General features: G+C 35.4%; 3 protein-coding genes across 5 annotated transcripts in view; 2 read left to right on the top strand and 1 right to left on the bottom strand.

The window, feature by feature from the left end:
• The window catches only part of LOC126756878 (uncharacterized), a 349030-nt gene that overhangs the window by 164181 nt on the left and 162563 nt on the right, over nt 1-22286 (bottom strand).
• LOC126756898 (uncharacterized) lies at nt 1052-19061 on the top strand. Its single transcript, XM_050470392.1, has 2 exons — nt 1052-1267; nt 17379-19061. Exon 2 carries the CDS (start codon nt 17570-17572, stop codon nt 19001-19003), a length of 1434 nt encoding a protein of 477 aa, XP_050326349.1. The 5' UTR covers nt 1052-1267; nt 17379-17569; the 3' UTR covers nt 19004-19061.
• LOC126756907 (uncharacterized) lies at nt 12827-14939 on the top strand. 3 transcript variants are annotated; one of them, XM_050470409.1, is made up of 2 exons: nt 12827-13540; nt 13844-14939. In XM_050470409.1, exons 1-2 carry the CDS (start codon nt 13075-13077, stop codon nt 14263-14265), a joined length of 888 nt encoding a protein of 295 aa, XP_050326366.1. In that variant the 5' UTR covers nt 12827-13074; the 3' UTR covers nt 14266-14939. The 3 variants fall into 3 exon arrangements, with proteins under 3 accessions (XP_050326366.1, XP_050326364.1, XP_050326365.1); XM_050470407.1 differs by having other exon boundaries at nt 12828-13768; nt 13844-14938; XM_050470408.1 differs by having other exon boundaries at nt 12829-13654; nt 13844-14938.

Raw genomic sequence — 22286 nt, 5'->3', positions numbered from 1 at the left:
CGCTCAAGGAGCTGATGGCCATCCCAAAAACTGCTTATGAAAAGTGTTTCGAGAATTGAAAAATCGTTGGCATAAGTATATTACTCCAAATGGGGATTACTTTGAAGGCAACAAAATAAATATTGATAAATAATTAATTAGTTTGAGTTTTATTTACAATTTCATTTACACAACTCATAGTCTACCAAAACATGTTTGTACTTCACTCTTGTATTCCTGGCTAAGGCTAAAAACACAGAGAGTCCAAGCAAGCTAACAAACAGTAGCTAAGATCGCAGTAATATTTACAAGTTTCTAAATGTTTATTATGCTTTAGTCATTAATTTATAATATTATTTACGTTCGCCTCACTAGTTTTAACGAAAGCTTTCAGTTTCAGTGTGCGCTCAGCCTAAGCAGTTATCGAAATTTCTTTTAATATGATTGCCATATGCCTCAATTTGTGTGTATGAAAGTCAAAAAAGTATCTTTTTGTGGTAAATAAAAGTTTTTCCAAACTTTTCAGATATTTTTAAGTGTTCTTGCTTTAATTGAAAGTCGAAAGTTATTACTTTTGAAACTTCAAAATGAAATGGCACTCTATCATGTTCAAAATTTATAAGTTTATAGATAGACAGATAGATTTAAGTTGGCGGTACAAGTATTTTCTTTTATTTTAAAAAGTATGTTTTATAATTTTTTCTGTTATAGAAAACTTCTTGCTACATTGAGTATAACAATGAAAAAATAAAAAAAAAATACGAAAAGTTTTTTGTAACCCCTGTTTTGTTTCTATTATTTTTATTTTATAAAAGATTTTATCTCGTAATAGTCAATTAATTTGTAACGAGAGTAAACGACAAATAAATTATTTTGTGAAAAATTTTCTATTGAAGGCAATAAAAACTTTCACTTCATATAATACATATTTTGTCTGCCAAAACTGTTTTATCGACATTTAGTAAGTTTGTTTGTTCACATTGTTTTTGTTGTTTAGCAGGAACCGTTTTTTATGCACTTTTGCAATTCTTGCACTTCGTTTTTTCTTCTTCCCATGTTTTCCTCCGTTAAATCTTAGCTTTGTCATGTGCAGTCTCTCGTGATCGGTTTACTTAACCACACCCACCATCTGTCCACGTTTAATTGTGTATTTGTGAAAATTTTCGTCAAAAATTTTAAAACTTTTAATTTCACTATTGTCTATGTGTTTTTAAAGAAAAACAAATATTATAAACTAAATATTACAAAAAACATTCATTAAAAATAATTTAGATAGGAGCTTATTGAGGTAAGTGCGACATCACAATCCTGACTAAAAAAATACGTTTGCTAAAAATAAGAGATAATAATTTTAGTTTTTTTTTGCTTTTTTTAAACTGTCTGTACTATGGATCAGTAATAATTTAGTAGCTGAAAGTTGCATATAACTTACTCATATCAAATAGTATTTGGAATAACTGCTCTGTATGTACAAAGATTAGTTGGTTGTAATCATCTAAAACAATAGCAATATCTAACAATACTTCCGCCTTTCTTTACAAAAGTGTGTTAAGAGAAATTTTGTACTTGAAAATGAAAATGGCATTAAATGCTGTGAGGAAGAAATTTTAATTATTTTTAGGGTCTTCAGCAGATATTATGAAAACATGCTGAAAACCACTAAACTAACTGTTCTTTTAATTAGAATTTTTTATTATTTTTGCTCTCCGCTATGCAGTAGATTAAGCACCGGTAGTTTGTATTGAACAGCTACAACTGTACCCATCACGAATTTTTCTATTATGGCCTATTTTACAGTAGGAAAGATACGTTACCTAGATAATGTAACCTGCGTGTATATTTTGAAGAAGTAAATATTTTGTGTGGCAAGAATGCTTGACCTAAGTAAATATACAATTCCGAAATTGTCAATTACAATTATAGAACCAATAACACAGATAACTATAGCAATAAACGCCAATATCTTGGAATATCGAACAGTATTTCCTTAATGTAAAAATTGCTGTAAATAGTTGTCGAATTGACTCATTTATTCTGCAAATTTTGGTGATGGCTTTTAGTTAGCTTCCCAAATATATTTTCGTTTTATATGAGATGCATTAATTAAGAAATTCCGAGCGATCTTTTCATTGAAATTACTGGCAATATTTCAGTATTGGAATTTCCCGTTACACATTCAATTAATTATACCGTTACTTACTTTATACTTAAATTCAACGAACTTGACCAACAATTTGCATACATTTATTATACGCTTTCCATTATTTAACCAATACTTTCGACATAATTACAACGTTGATTGAAAAAATCACAAAACTGTCTGAGGAGTAGGAGATCTTTCAGAGGATTAGGAGATCTGATCTTTCTAATGCCATAAAGCGTAACAACCCAATCGCAATCATTCCGCGCAGTTTACAATTAACTAAAGCCATCATTCGAAAAAAGGAGAATTTTTTTCATTAGACCTTATCTTTTAACTATTTTCGAATACTAATGAAATATTGGGCGCCTTTATTTATCAGGTGAACACAGTGAAATTTTGCTTCTTCATTATTTTGCGACCATCTCGGACCGATTTCACCATGAAAGTTTGCCTTGTGGTCGTCAGTAGTTCAACAATCTCGGTTGTAGACTTTGCTTTTCAAATAACCTCACAAAAAGATTGTACTTCGGTGGGTAGATTCAAAAGATCTTGGTAACCAGTTTCTGCCACATCGTTCAGATGTTAGGTGCAGATTTTGAAGCCAATAAAAGTCAAAACCGCACATACTCGCTTGAATGCATCAATGTGAATTTCATTAAAACTTTCTATTTTGTGTGAATATCATAGAGTATATTTAGAAAATTTGTAGATCTTGATACTAATTTATAGGGAACTCGAAGAATATCAACGGAAATAACTTTCCGATTCACAATAAGGTGTATACTAGATTTTATACTTGTGACACCTTCAATTATTGGATTTCCCATCAGCTAGTCAGTCAGTTTGGGTAGCCACTATGCCACTACCCATTCCAGATATCAAATCTATAATTGTATTTCTGACTAGAGGAATCACTTCACGACTTAAATGAGAAGCTCCCCCGGCATTAGGTCAGCGCCAGTTTTCAATGATACTCATAAGTAGTAGTTGGTGGCAGAGAATAAGTATTTCATACACTATGGTCGCAACGCTAAGTAGAAAATTAATTGGATTTACTTTGTATTATTCTACTTAAAATTCTAGGAATTCAATCGCTAAATAACAACAGACCTCCAGAAGACATAATCCAAGAAATGATGAAAATTCTCAAAAAATCGAATCTGCAGAATAATATGTTTGAGACTTGTATATAGCTTCCTTTTCGGTAAAAGTTTGAGGGCAATTTATGAATCTATTATAGTAGTAAAGAGTCCAATGGCCAACAAAAATGTGAGCTCATGATGATTTTTTCTATGGGGCATGTTTTCAGGCAACATGGACATCAGTTTTGTCCAAAGGCTTTGACATTGTACATATTTTCGTGATTCTGTCAAGCCACCTTCTATGCAATGATAAATGGTTATGACGTCAAGTATCTCTCCAACTCTCGTCAATCTTGATACCCCTAATAATATTATATAGTATTGACTGCTCAGTAAGCTTTTCTTTGAATCAGCGAATCAGCGATGAATACTGCTCTCAGTAAAGCTCTAAACATGAACGATTTATTATAAATTTTCAAGGGATTGCAGGAATTTTCTGTGAGGAAGATTGAAAAGATGTGGCACTAAAACTAAATCCTATAGTTGAAGATTTCTGCAATAAATGACTTAAATGCTAAGGACTAGAATATATATATAATAGTCAATTAAACCACATATGTACTTGTTTTAAAAGGAATAAAATTTGGTATACATGACTGTAGTATAATCTTAGCTATAGCTAAATCGTCAACGAGAAACTATACAAAATAAAAGATAAAAGTCTTTATTAAAGATAGAAAAATCACAATTCTATTTATGTTTGCACTAAAATAAACTTTTTTGACAACTTTAAACAATCGTCTGTAAATTTGAGCTTTGAAACCGATCAGATGACATTACTAGTAAATAATATAAGACCTAAGTCGCTCTTAAAGTGTAAATTTCATAATAACGTGACATAAAATTTCTACTTACAAGTTCTTACTAGAAGGACTTAGTGGACTTTTTATTATATGAAAATTCATTAAACATTTTTCTTTCAAAAGAGTTTCCAGTAAACTTTAAAGCAGAAGGATTTAAGCCTTCCAGAGCGTCTGTAGACACAAATAGCTTTGAAAGTGAAGCTTTCATTGCGTTTAGAAGAAACTACATATGCGCAAGCATTGAAAACAAATCTCGCATACACCTGCACGAGCATTTGTCTGTGCGCCTGCTCGACTGCGAGCGCTCAGCGCCGAACAACTGAGACGCGCATTCATAAATGTCAAGCTGAAAGGCGGCGTAGCAACCGACATTATGTTGGGCTTAGTTTGGATTGAGCTGGAATGAAAGCCAGCAATTGCAATAATAACAACAACACAAATAAATAGCTAAATGCGTAGGCATGATGGATTTACAAATGCATGTGTGTATGTGTGTGTTGCCACTTACTGAAAATGTATGTATAGAAGATATTGTCAGTGCGAAAGTGGACCGGTATTCGCAATATATTGAAATGTGTGTGTTTGTAAGGTTATCTAACCGCGTTTCTGATATTTATATATACACCGACATACAAGCAGCGCTCGCAATGCAATCGCGTCGGTATTTGTGCATACATACTAACACACATTTATTTCTTTTATGCCATCCGTTTATGCTTTTATATGAAATCAAATAAAAGCGCTGACGTCCTCGCCGCCGCGTCGTGCGTCGTCAGCAATGCAGGCAAGTGAAGCTTCCACAGTGGCAGTTGAAGGAAATTTTAATGGACTGTGGTGGGTTTTTATTTGCAACATAGCATAAATAGCGTCAGCTAACATACAAACTGACAACTGGCATCCAATGTAGATAGCTAAACATCTGCATGTACTCGGCAATAAACGGTTTTGTAATGGCGGTGTGTGTTTCTAATGGCATAACGTTAAATGCTTAAGTGCTTGTGTGGCGGCTCCTCCTAACGGATATGTGTCTGTACAGTTGCCTAAAGCAAAGGAAATACGCCAATGTTTAATATTGTTTGTTTGTGTTAATGACATTTAATAGCCGATAACATTGGTATTGAGCGGCGGCACTTGCCGAACCCCAGCACAGAAGTGTTTTGTTTGTAATTTTAGAGAATTTTCGAATTTTTAAGTAATTGCTTTAACTCCACAAGGTAAAAACTTGGAGGATGTTTCATCCTCGAAAATGCGTACTCATAAAAAAAAGAAAAAAAAATGAGTTCGGCTCAAATATTGGGTAGTCGAAAAAGTCTTTTCGTCTTTTGGCCGTTTTTTTTTTTGATTGCTTGCTTCAAACTTATCAGTTATTGACAGTAAAATATAGAGTCAATCTTTCGACCAGGCTGGATCAGTTCATAGTGGATAATTCCTTTCCAATCCCAAAAAATCTGGCTTTGCGACCATTTGATGAGTTTCACCAGGGTTGGACCATGATATTTTTCGCACATTATTATCGTATTCGATCCACATTTCGTCTCCTGTTACTATTCGCTTCAGAAATGGTTCGATTTCATTTTGTTTCAGCAAAGAATCGCAGATGTTAATGCGGTCCATTGAATTTTTCATAGACAATTCATGTGGTACCCAAGCATCGAACTTCTTTTTGTAGCCAGCTTTTTGTTAAAGGTCCAAAACCGTTTGATGATGAATATTGAGTTCCTTAGCGATGTCGTGGCTGCCTATGTCAATGTCAATCTTTTCCATAATTTCATAGACTTTTTCAACGATAGGTCGACCAGAGCGCAATGCATTTTTCACATCGAAATCTCCAGAATGGTGGCTTGAAAAAAATTTCTGGAAATCTAGTTTTGCTGGATTTCGTATTATGCAACCAAAAAACCGTAATGAAACTCGAAATTTCCCTTAAATTAATATAAAAGTGATATCAGTGGAAAAAAAGTGTTGGTTCTGAGATTGAAGCGTTGCCTTGGATAATAACCTATATCAAATTTCGTGAAGCTATCCTGTAAACTAAAAAAAGTTTTCCTTAAACGGCTTTCTTTTTTTGAACGATCAGTGTGTATGGCAGTCCCATCTAAGCGATTCCGACAAATAAGCAGCTTATTGGGAAGAAAAGGACTTGCGCAAAATTCCATATCAATTCCCGTATACACAGTCAGACTAACGGACAGAAAGACGGAGGTGGCTAAATCGACTAAGATCGTTACGCTGTCCATTTACATACAAATTTTATAAGAAAGTTTTGTCGGAAACTTAATATACCCTCGATTGCTAAGCCCTCGGATAAAAGCTATTGATGCACTGTTTTCTTTGATATTACAGCAACTAAGGTGAATACACGACTTCTGAACAAATATTCTATCAGTGGTCCACTCTCTGAACTTAGATATTTAAATGGAAGACCTTTTGAACTGGATAACTAGAACAAAGCCTTCGCGAAGTGTACCAGGTATAGATACGCACCCGATACTTTCTAAGGCTCAAATTAAATACGAAAATGAGATGATTATGAATGCGGAAGAGCCCGAAGAGCTCAAACCACTAATAAACAGATGGTTGGTAGAGTATCAGAATCTTACGAAGTCAGAACTTACCAAATTCAACCCGGCAACTCAAGAGGCGCTTAGAGCAAAATATATTTTAGCTAGGAAAATGCATGAAACATTAAAGGAACGTGCCGTCAGGCGAAAACAAGGACTGCCAAATCCTAAACTGAATAAAAATCTTTCCGACTTCCCCGAAACACCAGAGCGGCCGAAAACACGGCATAGTATAAATTCTAATATACAGCAAAATGAGGAGAGACGAGAGCTTAAGGTATTTGTGGAGAAAGCTTTCAGTGTCATCAGCAACGCGAAAAAAAGAAATACTTTATTGGAGGAAATATTTGATGAAAAGAATGTGTCAAATAATGCAGACTCCTCTACAAGTGAACCAACTACGAATATGACGACTTCTAATGGCGACTCACACACAATGCATGTTGAGCCAAGTACAAGCAGTTCCAGCTCAACAACAACACCTCTTCGTCGGTCAAGTAGAAGGAGCACGTCGCCTCGTGTCGGGAATCCACAAAAGCGTGTGCTAATAGAAGTGAGTGGAGAAACTAACACAGGACAACGGGGCATAACAGTGCCTATACGAAGAAGGACCGGCTTGCCCACTATTGCCAACGGCGATATCTACACAGTGATCGGTCCGAATGGTACAAGAGTACCCAGCAAAAAATTTAAAGAACTATCTTTTACGGCAGCAGGTATTACCACACGTAAGTTGCTATGTTTGGTTTTCACGGAAGAGATCCTAGCGAAAAGTACACTTAGCGGCAAGCCATCACCAGCATTTGTGGGCCGTGAACGTCCTCCTAAGATTCCATTGAATCCGGAAAAGGTTGCGGACATCGAATATTGTGTTTTGTCCCGCATAGATACGTCCAAACTTACAGTCCGGAACGTAATCACCACTAAATGTTCGGATGTCGGAAAGAAGTATAGGCACCTCAATAAGGCACCACGACCGATTGATCGAAACGAAGAATGAAGAGAAATGATCACATGACAAACTCCCTTCTAATTTTTAAGTTGTAACATTATTTATAATGAAAATTTATTGCATGTAAACACTTTATACTCTATAATTATATATTTTAAACAAAAACGATTTTCGTGCTCTGCTTTATAGTAAATTTCTTTAAATCCTTACATAAATTATGCAAAAGACGTCATTGTAAGCCCGACAAAAAATTTATAGGTTTCGTTTGTCAAAGATAGAGTTTGAGATAAAGACCAAGACAAAGATATCGATATAAGATAAAGATAAAGATAAAGATAAAGATAAAGATAAAGATAAAGATAAAGATAAAGATAAAGATAAAGATAAAGATAAAGATAAAGATAAAGATAAAGATAAAGATAAAGATAAAGATAAAGATAAAGATAAAGATAAAGATAAAGATAAAGATAAAGATAAAGATAAAGATAAAGATAAAGATAAAGATAAAGATAAAGATAAAGATAAAGACAAAGATATAGATAAAGGTAAAGATAAAGGTAAAGAAATCAACTTCTTTTATTTTTCTTATGGTATTTTCCAATTAAAATTGTAAAATTAGTAAATTTCTAGTAAGCTGACGTTAGCTTCTGTTGAAGTTAGCTTTATCGAAGTAAAAGTTAATGAAGCGTTATTGGAGGTAGCTCAGCTCAAAAGCTGGAGAGTTTTCGAGATTTCGAAATTTGATTTCTATAAGAAAACGCAAAAGCCATAAATCTTATAGTTGAACAACAACACACGATAGAGAAGTAAGCTATTGCCTAGGTAGATTTAATACCCAAAAATTACTGTAAACCCGATTCTATAATTGGAGATCGAGCAATCATCAATCAATCATTCTTTTTCGAAAACTGAGCTAAGCAATTATCTAAATAACAAAAACAAAAATTGACTATTCCTTTTGCTATTGTTCGATCAATTTTACGAACTCCTGAATGGCGAAGCTTTATAAGTATTAAATGTAACAAAGTATTTTACAACTAAAGACATTTCTCAATACAACAAACCGATACGAACACATTGGTTTCAAGGTCAAACAATTAATACACAATTTTCTTTGGAATTACAGCGCTGGAGGCGAATTAACGATTACCTGCACGGCACAACAGTATTTTACTCACCTTTAGTACGACTTATAAAATTTCATATCCATGAGAGATTGACAACAAATACACCACAGAGAGAACTCAATAGATACCAAGAAAATACTAATATAAAATCATGGTTCCTACTATAACTAAGGCTCAAATAGCAGCTGAAAACGAGATGATTCGAAATATCAAGGATCCCAGACAAATGAGAGGATTGATAAACAGATGGTTGGAGGATTATCCGAAGTTAGAGCTTGGAAAACTCAACGCAGCAGTTCAGGCGGCTATTATAGCAAAATATGAGGTAGCGGAGAGAATGGCTGCTGTTTTAAATCAGTATGAGCTCTTGCACCCGGAAACAAACTTTGATAATGATGATGTATCTTCAACAACCGACAGCGGTTATTCGGCTTCTCCAAGCAGTCTCGCTTCCACAACACCGCCTCGCGTGTCAAGCAGTGCAGCATCATCAAGCAACCCTACTAGGCCTCGCGTGTCAAGCAGTGCTGGACCAATTAGCCCAATCAGCCCAATTAGGCCAATTGCAAGTAATCCAACTTTCCCAACAACACCCACACGTTGGTCAAACAGCAAGAAAATGGTGTCGCGTCGCATTATTTATGATAGCGTTACTACCAGAAGTAGTGTTATCACGAAAAATAATCGTTCTCCCCATGCGCGTTTACCAAAATTTACCTCCTCAATGCAGGCAACAACTTCAACACCCATGCGAGTTCCAGCCTTGCCCCAAGCTACCAACAATATTGGCTATACTGTGATCGGTCCGAATGGTACAATAGTACTAACTACAGACTTCAATACCTTATCATTCAGTTCGCCGGGCACGGCCACACGCAACTTGCTCTGTTTGGTATTCTCGGAAGAGGTTCTGGCGAAAAATACACTCACCGGCAAGCCCCCGTCAGCAATTAGGAAACGTGGACGTCCTCCTAAAGGTCTATTGAATCCGAACAAGGTTGCGGATGTCATACATTGTATTACATCGCGCACAAATTTCACCGAACATGACGTTCGCTGCACAATTACCACAAAATGCGCGGATAGCGCAAAGACACTTAGACGACTCAGTAAGATTTCTGAATCGCAAAATTAGAAGAAATGAAGAAGAAGCAGGAAATTAAGAAGAAAAATTACTTTCAAAGAAATTTAGTTGTGAAATTGATTGCTGCTTTAATATTTTTATTAAATGAGGAAGAATATGATGTAAGAAGTATATTGCTACAGTTTATATATAATTTATATATCTAAGTTAAATTTTTAAGTTATAATTATACTATTTATAATTAATGAAGTAATAAACAAAGCAAAATGAGGGGGAAGCATGTAGAGAATACTATTAGCGAAAATTAGTTGTACGCTTGATTTATATATTATGACTTGTGAGTTATATAAGATTTGTCTCTTGATATGATATTTTATATATGGTATTTTATATATTTATGTAACATTTACTTACCCGATAATTATATTATTTATAATTAGTGATTTTAAAATTTAAGTTATTACAAAAATGAGAAAGGGTAAGGAAAACGAAGAAGAATAACGAACAGAGGAGGATAATTACTTTCAAGCAGGATAAGTCTGAGCAGGATTAGGTTCCATATTCCGATATGTGAGTTATATATGATTTATGTTTATTGTAGTATTTGTAAGAGTATTCTATGTAATTTATGCTGTCTGCTGTATATTTTTAAAATATATTATTAATGATTTGAATACATATTTTAATAAAAAGTTTGTGAGTACGAAGAAAAGTTAAGAAAAAAAGAAAATAATTTTAAGAAAAATTTGTTAAGAGCTCGATTGATATTATTATATATTATGTATTATCATTATATACATGAAAGAAGTATGATCTAAGTATACTATATTAATGTAGTATTTTATAAATTTATGTTTAATTTTCTTACTCTATAATTATATTATGTGTAATTCTTTAAAATGTGATTTAATAAAAGGAATAAAATAAATGCTCAGCTGGAGCCGAACAAAGTAAATATCTTTTCTTTTTTACTGTTACACTTCAAGACCTTGTAAGCGTTTTTATTTGAAAAGATACCTTTATGAAATTAGACAAAGATTAGCAGTTGGTTTCAATTATACCATATCGCCGAGACAGCTTAATAAAGCCACATACTACAAAAATATTAGATTTTTTTTAACAGCTGTTAATCATATAGACTATATCGCTCTACCTAGGCCTTCCCCTACAAGAACAGTGTAAGTAATCTGACCAGCAATTTGACAGACACAACTGAAAAAGTTTTACTAACGCGCAGAACAAAATTTCCATAATTTTCTTTAGGGGTTATGTGGGTTTCAGAGTTACAAAAAAGAGGTATTTTTACAATTTTTTTTTTTTTAATATAAAGAATCATACATATATTTCTAAAATACAATATGGCATATCAAAGCAACATATTTGAACAATGTTTCCTGAAATTTTGATATAAAAATATTGAAAATTCAGCCGTTGAGACCTCATCTCCCTGAGCATCTCAGAAAAAAAATGATATCGTCGTGGACAGCATAACTTATTATTGGTTCATCTTAAAATAAAAAACCAAAAATATGCCATTAGTACATATAGAAATCTCATGTTGTCACATTAAACGAAAAATCTCATTTTTCGGTCAATTTTTGCCATTTAATTGCTTAAAAAATAAGTTGTAATAGAAAAAATTCTTCATCACAAAAAACAAAAAATCGTTTTTTTTTTTAATTTTCAAACATTCTGCTGATACACATGCATTTTTCTGAGTCACTGCTGACCATAAATCCATCAATGCTGAAATTTGTACATAATGACTGAAAAGCTACCAAGCTTGTCAGTTATGACTATAAATCTATCACGCAAAAAAAAGTTTTATTTTTTAATAAATTTATAAGTTTTAATTAAAGTAACATGTAAAATGTATTTAAAAAAGGATTGCAACAATATATGGAATTAATTATGAACAAACTTTCCTAATCGTTGCCTGCAACTTTTTTGGATTCATGGATACTTCAGAATTCAAAAATGCTTAAATAACAACGAAAATTTGCAAACAATGTATTTTTATTTGAAACTTTTATAACTTACGTATATTTTAGTTGAAAAATCCTCTCTTTCAAAAAATGTTTTCATATTTGTAATACAAAGCTCAATTCGTTTTTTTATAGAATCATGTAACAGTTTTGATTTATGGCAAGATATAGATATTTGACAACTTCTCCAAACTCTTATGTGTGCTATCTCCTTTTGGTGTACACAAAATTTACTTTTAGAAAAACTCTATACATTGACAGTCATTTTACTGTTCATTTGACTGACAGTGGTGGCAGTACTAAAGCATCCAGCAATGTCATTCTCACATATGCAAATATGTAGCAAGGATTATGTGTTGTATGATTATGAGTCGTAGGTCTCTTGTGTCAGGTAGCTGTCTGCTGACAAATAAACTGTCCCATCAACAGTTTATTGTAGGATAGTTACTAGAAATTGATATTATTATAAATATTATTTTAGTATATTCTGTAGGATTCTTCCCATTTCAGTGTTTTAGGACACACCCTTTTGAAATGAAAATATCATTCTCACATAAAAGGGTTTTAAAGATCTCCTTTAAGCACTGGTCATGCCGTAATCCTTACTCATATGTGTTGTAGGAAAAGGTTTACATAAATATATACATAAATATACACAATACTGTGGATTAAATGCAATTTCTATGAACTTAAGCACCACCTCTTGTCAACAAGGTCATTAAACAACAAAACTCTCGAAAAACGCCTCAATTTTCGACGTAATGCTAGGGTTATGCAGTTGCTATAATTCCTTATCTTGATTTAATGCGAAGAATACAATATTATTGTTATGCTCATAATATTTGAATATGTCAACGAAATATGTACATAAGTAGGTGTGTCCGTAACATTGTACTTCGCTGAAGGAATAACTAGTTAAGTGCCGTCTTTTTTTATTGTTCTTTGTCAATGGAAGGATGGGATAACTTCACAATTACTCAAAAAGAGAGGCGGAGAGTAATTTCAATACAGAATCCTGTATTAAATGTCATGGGTGTGTCACAGGATAAAAGCTACAGGATATACAAAAGACATTTCAATGTAGCAACCTTCAAATTTAAGATTGTCGGAGCCACAACAACAAATTTACTATTTTCTTTATTTCTGCAGCGCTTGAGGTGGATAACTGATACACCACGTCGTCACGTACAACAATCTACCTGTGGACCACTCTCTGAGCTTATTTTTCTGAACTCTGCTCACTGTGAATTTCAGAACAACTGCTTTTTCACAAAGTAAATAAAATAAAGTTAAAAAGTATGGACCACCTGCTACCGATTCTTTCTGAGGAGGAATACGCAGCTGAAATCGAATTGTGTGATAAGGCCGAAGATCCGGATGAAGTAGACAATGTGATAAAGAGATGGTTGAGACTATATTTACCCGCATTGACGCCTGGTGAACTCACTCAGGAATCCTTAGATATTATTAAATGCAGAGTTACACATACGGAGATAATGACTAAACTTTCAAGAAGATATAGAAGATTGATGGAGGACCAAAAAAGCTCTACCAATCAATTAAATGTCACTGCAAGCGACGCAAACACGACGCATGCTGAACCAAGTACAAGTAGCTCCTGCGCCACAGCACCCCCTGCACACAGCACAAGTACACCAACATTTAACCCCCCACCAACCACGGCAAGTTCATTGCCTATGCAAATACCAAATTTGCCCACTACAAGTAGTTCCAGCGTCATAGCACCCCCTGCACACAGCACAGGTACACCAACATTTAACCCCCCACCAACCGCGGCAAGTTCATTGCCTATGCGAATACCAAATTTGCCCACTACAAGTAGTTCCAGCGTCATAGCACCCCCTGCACACAGCACAGGTACACCAACATTTAACCCCCCACCACCCGTGGCAAGTTCATTGCCTATGCGAATACCAAATTTGCCCACTACAAGTAGTTCTAGCGTCACAGCACCCCCTGCACACAGCACAGGTACACCAACATTTAACCCCCCACCAACCGCGGCAAGTAGTTCTAGCGGCATAGCACCCCCTGCACACAGCACAGGTGCACCAACATTTAACCCCCCACCACCCGTGACAAGTTCATTGCCTATGCAAATACCAAATTTGCCCCCTACTGACGACTGTGAGTACACAGTGATTGGTCCGAATGGCACAACGGTATCCACCAGAGTTTTCCAAGACATATCATTTAAGGAGCCGACCGTGGCCACGCGCAGCTTGCTTTGTTTGGTCTTCACGGAAGAGGTCTTGGCGAGAAATACACTCAGCGGTAAGCCCTCACCAGCATTTAAGGGTCGTGAACGTCCTCTTAAGGGACAACTAGATCCGGACAAAGTTTCAGATGTCATACATTGTATTACATCGCGCACAGATTTCACTGAAAAGAATGTTCGCACCGTAATCACCGCAAAATGTTCGGATAGCACAAAGAAGATAAAAAAACTTAAGCGGAAGCAAGAATAGAAGCCACGGTGGCTCGGTAGCCACAAATTATATGTTAAATTTATTTATAAGGAATCGGTTTTATATTTTATTTTATGTTATCTAAAGATGGTTTATGTTACACATGTATGTATGTACATATATGTAGATATAATTAGTTGATTTATACGTTGTGACAAGTGATCTTTGATTTGTCTATTGATAAGATATTTCATATATGGTAAATTATATATTTATTTAAAATTTTCTTACTCGATAGTTATATTATTCATAATTAGTGATTTTATAATTAAGTTTATTACAAAAAAAGAGAAGGAGTAAGGAAAACGATGAAGAATAACGGGGAGAGAAAGATACTCACTTTCAAGGCGGATTAGTTGCGAGCACGTTTATGTTCCATATTCTTGCCTTATATGTGAATTATATATGATTTTAGTTTATTGCTGGATTTGTAAGAGCATTTTATGTCATTTATGAGTTTTGCTATATATTTTTATTATATACTTGTATAATTAATAGTTTTAATACGTTTAAAAAAAGTGTGGATGTAAGGACAAGTTGTGATGAAACACAAAAGAAATACTTTGAAGACAAATTAGTTGTGAGCTCGGTTGATATTATTATATGTTAAGGAAATATAATCTAATTATACTATATTAGTGTAGTATTTTATATAATTTATGTATTAATGTTTAGTTTTCTTGTTCTACAGTTAAGTAATATATAATTATTGTTTGACTTTAATATGTAATTTAGTTAAAGAAATAAATGCTCCAAGTATTAAAAAAACGACTTTTTGTATTGTCTTATTAAAATCTACAACACCTCTAGAATTTTGACCTAAGTTTTCAAGTTGATCCGAGTAATAGTTTCGAAGATACAGCCTTGAGAACTTGTGCACTCGAGGCTAGTTAGGCTAAGTGCGTCATTTTTAAACGGATTTTCCCCGAAACTATGTTTTGAAGATGGTTGGCAAGATTTCTCGAGAACTACTCAACCGATTTTCATGAAAGATAACACAAGTCTTTGAGATACAATTCTGAAAGGCATGGATGAAGGACGAAGGATTTTGTTTCCATTACAAAAAAAATTAAAAAAAAAAAATATCGCGATATTTTCGCTGAAATTTTCATTTTTTCAAATCAATCATCTGATTTCCAGTTTATCTTCGTCCAAGTTCTACTACCTTTTTAACTTAAAGAAGTATTTTTTCACTTTAAAATATCGCATGAGGACTTATCTTGACAACGCGGACGTATATTTATAAGAGGTGTCACCGGAAATGGTGTCACAATGGCCGTGTTTCAAATATTTTTTCCAAAAATTTCAGAATTTTTTTGTTGTTATTGTATGTTTGTAGCAAAAAAAAATATTAATAAAATATTTCATTTTTTTTATGAGAAAAAAAGTTGAAAAATACCTTGTTGTTACTCGAGGAAACTCATGTAACCCCTTAAAACTTGCTGACCAAGTTCTCAAGTTCTTGTCTATAAACTTTTATATTTTTGAAAGGTATTATGACAAACGAAGTTATGGTTTTTTTCTTATCTTTGTTATGGATGACATAACCTCAGTCGTTATACATATTTATATATTTGGCTGACTCTAATATCGATATATGCGGTATAAACTAAACTAAAGGTTATAGTATAGTCCAATTTCCTGCTAATAAAAAATACAAACTAATAATTCGTCGATATCTTCAACATATTTTCAATCACAGTATAAAAGTGTGGACAGTCGGTATTCGGAAGCTTTTATTTAGGCGAATACTTCATCAGAAAAATCCTTCACCATTAATAAGAATAGGTAGGTATTACTTGACGCGATGACCGTACTATAAAGTGAATGCATAAGAACCTCTCAACTAAACTTTCGGAGCTCCTGGCAGGCCACTATCGATCTAAGTAGTCTTTCGTTGGAACACAATTCTCCTGCTTTTGCTCCCTTCAGACGGTTCAGTGTTGACAGTACGTATCTGAATTAGTAGAGGATCTTCTTATTCGATGCTATCTACCGATCCTACCAAACTCATAGCAAAACCTTCCAGATCGTCAATACTGGCTTGACCGACGAGCGCCTTTTTGTATCCAAACTTATATATTTAAATGATTCCAAAGGTTTTTTCTGCAATGTTTAGCTTTCTCTTCGAAAAATTTAAGCTATAGCATAAATTGTCTTTGCTGAAGTGCATTTTGGACGCATGCTGAAATAATAATACTCAGTCAAGCAATCATAGAACTGTTAAAGATGTATTTTTAGCACGAAATCGCCTCTTTTTAATGTCATATTGTGTAATCATATCACATTTATACAACCCGAGATATGGATAATCTACTATAATTGCTGTTTATAGAAAGCTTAAACCCATTCTTGGATGTAGCGATAGTTTGGAAGAGACAAAATATTTAAGCTGTATGGAATCTCGAAGCCTGTATCACTCTAGGTAGGCCTTAGTTACTAGAAAATGCTATTATTATAAAATATTTGAAAATATTTTATGTTATTCTCCCCATTTCAGTACATTAGAGCCCACTCTTATGACATTAAACGTAATTCTTAACGAAAACGATATGGTCTGCTTTAGGCACTGGTTAAGCTGCACTCACCTTTTCATATGAGTTGTAACAAAAGGTTTACATAAATATACACAATACTGCGGATTAAGTGCTATTTCTATGAACTTAAGCACCACCTCTTGTCAGCAAGGTCATTAAACAACAAAACCCTCAAAAAACGCCTCTACTTTCGACGTAATGCTAGGGTTATGCAGTTCCTATAATTCCTTACCTTGAACACACTCGAAGAATGTAATAATATTATTATGCTACAAATATTTGGATATGTCAGCAAAATATAGAAGTAGGTGTGTCCATAACATTGTACTTCGCTCAAGGCATAACTAGTTAAGTGCTGTCTTTTTTTATTGTTCCTTGTCAATAGAAATATTGGGTAATTTGAAAATTACTCAAAATGAAAGGCGGAGAGTATTTTGAATGGATAATTCTGTGCTAAATATCATGTGTCACAGGATTAAATAAAGGATATGCAAAAGACATCTTAATGTAGCAATTTTAAAATTTAAGATTGTCGGAACTAGAAGAATAAATTCACTATTTTCTTTGTTATTACAGCGCTTGGGGCAAATGCGCGACTACCTGAACAGCACGACGTCCGGTGCAGCATTCTACCTGGCTGCGAACGGCCTATAAAAGCTGGTGACACGGCCAACTATGGTCACAGTGAATTTCACAGCCACTCGAGATTGACAGCAAAATAAACGGAGAAACTACAAAAAATATTGAATAAACTAATACTAGAAACTATGGACCGCCACCAGCTTCCGGCTATTTCTGAGGAGGAGTTCGCAGGTCAAGTCGAATTGTTCGATAAGGCCACAGATCCGGATGAAGTAGACAAGTTGTTAAACAGATGGTTGGAAATGTATCTACCGCCATTGAAGTCTGGAAACGCACTCGACGAGGAAGCGCAAGAAATCATTAAAATTAGATATGCATATACGGGAAAAATGATTAAACTTGCAAAAATATGTAGAAGAATCATGGAGCACCAAAGAACTATGTCGTTAAGAAATGTGTTATTAGAACAGCGCCAATTAAATGTCTCTACGAGCGACTCATATAGAACGCATGCTGCACCAAGTACAAGTAGACCCAGTGTCATTGTCCCTGCTGGTTCAAACAGAGAGCAGAGCATGACGCCTCGCATCATTTATAATGGCAATTACTGCACTAACAACAGTATCATCCGAAATTCAGTTATAACCGGAGTCAAAACCCAACCGAACAGCGGAATGGGTGGCATTCAATCCATAGCTGCATATGAAACTGTTGCTACAAGTTCAGGAACATCACTCGTGACAAGTTCAACAACGATGCAAATGCCAATCTTGACCAATGGTATCAACAGTACCAACAGAGTGGAGTATAATCGCGCTTCCAGCACCAACACTTCAATTTTCGCTGCCACACAATCTATGACAACTTCAATGCCCACTCAAAACAACACAAACAATATTGTTGACAGCAGTAATATCAGAAAATACATAAACAATGGAGAAGCCAACCAATCGACCAATACCATTGAAACCGTTGGATCTGTAGCTGCCTATGAAACTGTTGCTACAAGTACTGGAAGCAGCATCGGTATTTCTAATGCCATGGAAGTCGATCGCACTGCCAGCACCAGTACACCGGTTTTTACCTTCTCTCAACCCGAAATAAGTTCCACCTCTATGCAGATGCCGATCGTGCACAACGGTATCCGGTTTTCGAATGTCGCCGAGAATAATCGCGTTACCAGCACTGGTACAGCCATCTTTAACCCCACACGACCCGCTGCAAGTTCAACGCCTATGCAAACACAAAATTTTCCCTCTACTGACGACTCTAATTACACAGTGCTTGGTCCGAATGGCACAACAGTACCCAGCGAAAAATTCAAACTCATATCATTTGAGGCTCCGTCCACGGCCACGCGCAGTTTGCTTTGTTTGGTCTTCTCGGAAAAGGTGCTGGCCAAAAATACACTCAGCGGCAAGCCCTCACCAGCATTTAAGGGCCGTCAACGTCCTCCAAAGGGACAATTAGATCCGGACAAGGTTTCCGATATCATATATTGTGTTAGACAGAACACGAATTTATCTAAGAAGAATGTACGTACCATAATCACCACAAAATGTGCGGATAGCACAAAGAAACTGAGACGACTCAGTCAGCCGCCGAAAACCATTGACTGAATTGAAAATTAAGCAGACGCAGGAATAGAAAGCCGCGGCGGCTCCTTAGCCACAAATATTGTAATATATGTATATATTTTATTTATTTATTTAATTTATTCTCCTGGATTTGAGTTTATATTTTATTTAATTTGATGTAAATAGGATTTATGTATATATGTAGATGTAATGGTATCTTATATAATTTTTTTCCATAACACGTTTGTATATAGTTACAGATTTAATATTTATAAAAAACAAAAAAAAACTGTATATAAAAGCTCTACTGGAGCGCCAAAAAAACAGAATTTCTCAGTGTTTTTAGTTCGTAGCTGATTTAACGGGGTTTTCCGTCCATATTTTTTCCCGCTGTTTTTACATTTCCTTTTAGTAAAGTTTGCCATTTTATCATTGAAAGATATATGTTCCAACAATGAGTCGAAATTATTAAAATTTACTATCGACATTCGGAGTCAGTGGCCTGAACTTTAAGAGCGCCACGTGTACTTTATGGTCGTCATAATCGTCCTGTCAGATCAACAATTGAGCGTCTTGTGGAAGAATTTGATTCCACAGGCACAGTACAAACCGTTATCGTGCCAGTGAGACAAGCAAGTGCCCGTTAGTCTAGAGAATATTGCCGCCGCTAGGCATCAATTGAGGAAGACACAAACCATTCTCTCACACGTACGTCGTTCTCAAGCGTTGGGCATCTCTGTGACGTCGTTATGGCGAATTTTGCGAAGAGATCGTGCCCTACATCCTTACAAGATCAAATTGATGCAAGAACTGAAGCTGCTTGATCATCAAAATCGTCGTATGTACGTGAATTGGGCTGAGCAACCACTTGAAATTGATACAGATTTTCATCGAAAAATCCTTTTCAGCGATGCGGCTCATTTCTGGCTAAATGGCTTCTTCAATAAGCAAAATATGCGTTATTGGTCAGGCAGCAATTTACACGTACTCCATGAATCACCATTGCTTCCAGAAAAAAGTACGGTTTATGAGTCGGCGAAGTCATTAGGCCGCTCAATGGAAACCGAATATTTTGGGCCCAAATCGGATAGTATGTACTTGGACAATATGTGGTTCCAACAGGATGGTGCCAGAAGCCACACAGCGAATGTCACAATCGATTTATTCGAAACCAAGTTTGGTGAATGTGTTATCTCACAAAATGGCCCTGTCGATCGTGCGATTTGACGCCGTTAGACTGATTCCTGTGGGACTACGTCAATTCTTTGCTAAGAAGCCAGCGACGATTGGCTTCATACGCTCTGTAGATATGCGACGGTCTTTTATACACGCCTAGGAGCTCTGGGCATCATAACGAACAGGCGTCTCTAGTTATATAAGTGGGACTTGAAGGTCGTTTATATCAAAGAATGTGGCAAAAACGATTATGCACATAGTTGCTGTAAAGAATGCACCGGTGAGGGGTATTGTAGCATCAGTGTAGTCGAAATTATCTTATTTTATTTGAATTCCTAATTTGAGTAAATTTTCGCTTTTGCCTCTCGAGCTTTATTTCACTTTTCAAAGACACTTATTGCCCAATTTTCCGCTTGCAAAGTCCAAACGGAAAAAATTTCATTTCAGTTAGCAGCGTGAAAAGACATAGAAAAGCGGACTTAAAAAGGAAACAATGACAAGCACACAAGAAAATGTCTTTCCTGCAGAATTTTTGGTGCACAGTCAAACAATTATAGAAAATAATTTATGAAATAAAAACTTTACTAACTGCATTAGAGTGCCCGCTAAGGGCACGCGCTGCACAAAAACAGTAAAAAATTCAAATAGTTTGCTGTCGTTCGCCAGCAGTAAACAAAATGTAGGGAACTTCGACAGCAGGCAATCGCCTCGTTCGCCCTGGGTCCTCATCCTTTTGTCTTTTATGCTGTTGTTTTTTTCTCCTTTCTTTATAGTTCAATTACAAATGCGCACTCCCGCCCGAAATCAGTTGCTGAACTCTACCTTTTTAGAAACTTCGTGCCACTCAATTCAATTCTAGCGCCCAGTTGACCAAGTCGCTTAACTTTTTTGCCAGCTACTGTGCTCTGCGTCCCCTTGTTTGGTAGACACGATGAGTGTTTGCCGCGCCGCAGTTCGTAGATGGCTGTTGGCCGGCAGCGAGTGCTTGCGTTGCCAACTACGCGTACGAAAATCGACAGACCGCGTATTGTGGCCATAGCGGAAATTAAGTCAATTTTCGTGCTGTTAGCCATTGCGGTGTGTTCCATCCGCTCTTAACGGCACTTCCCACCAGGCGCCCTGGTCGCTCTCCCTCTCCTCACTATATCTCCGAGGCGTCTATATTGAGCTGTTGTCCTGCAAGTGACTGGCTGTGCGTGCCTGCATTTATGTACATACGAAAAATGTTGGGCATTTTGTTCCCGGTTCAGGCCGAAAGTTCGAAAATAAGTTACAAAATTAAATATTCCAAACACATAGCCATCGAGGGAAAATTTAAATAGCATTGTGCTTGTTCTTACGTACAAGTATGTCTGTGGGACACAAGAAATGAAAGCGAAATTGGTAAATAAGAAATGTAGCAGAAGCAAGAAAAATTGAGACGCCCTTAATTTTTGACAATTTTTTTCATTTACTTTTCATCTATGTATGCATCTTCCACAACGCCGAGGTGTGAGTCGCAAAAGATAATTAAAAATCCTGTGTATTACTTGTGTAAATTCGGCCCGTAAACGTCCCTGTACATATTTTGCGTAAGGGATATAAGAGAATGCACACTTAAACAAGTGAAGCAAAGTAGATTTTCGAACCATTCCGAGAGTTTTTAGTTCCGAGCATAATTACTATTATAAATCTGAGGACAATAGTGGAGTATTGTGAAGAAATTATCAAAAACATTTACATTTTATTTTTTACCATAAATATTGGTTTCCTAAACTATTTGTGTCACTTAGTTAATATTTTGTCTTTAAATTTTTTTTGTATGCCATAAGGTTCCAAATACTACGTAGTTGTTTTGTGGGTATGAGGACTTGTGTAACAATCAAGTTCATTTAATAAATTGGCTTATATTGGCAAATTTTTATTTTATTTTTTTAAACACTTAGTTAATACAAATTATCGTTACAAGCATACTAATATCCACAAATTACCACGAGCTGGCAGCATTTTCCGCACCACACCCACAATATGGCAGCAACAAGACAAGCCACCGTCAAAATAATTGTAGAAAAAGTTAACTACATAAAAGGAAGTGCAGTAATAGAGCGTCTTCCCAAGGCCTGTATCTCAGAGACTCACTTTAAAAATTTTCTAAAAATCGAAACTTACC

The sequence above is a fragment of the Bactrocera neohumeralis genome, chromosome 4 (assembly GCF_024586455.1).
Source record: "Bactrocera neohumeralis isolate Rockhampton chromosome 4, APGP_CSIRO_Bneo_wtdbg2-racon-allhic-juicebox.fasta_v2, whole genome shotgun sequence".
Taxonomy (NCBI): domain Eukaryota; kingdom Metazoa; phylum Arthropoda; class Insecta; order Diptera; family Tephritidae; genus Bactrocera; species Bactrocera neohumeralis.
Note: the sequence above shows the minus strand (reverse complement) of the source record. Positions and strands in the feature narration are given on the sequence as shown.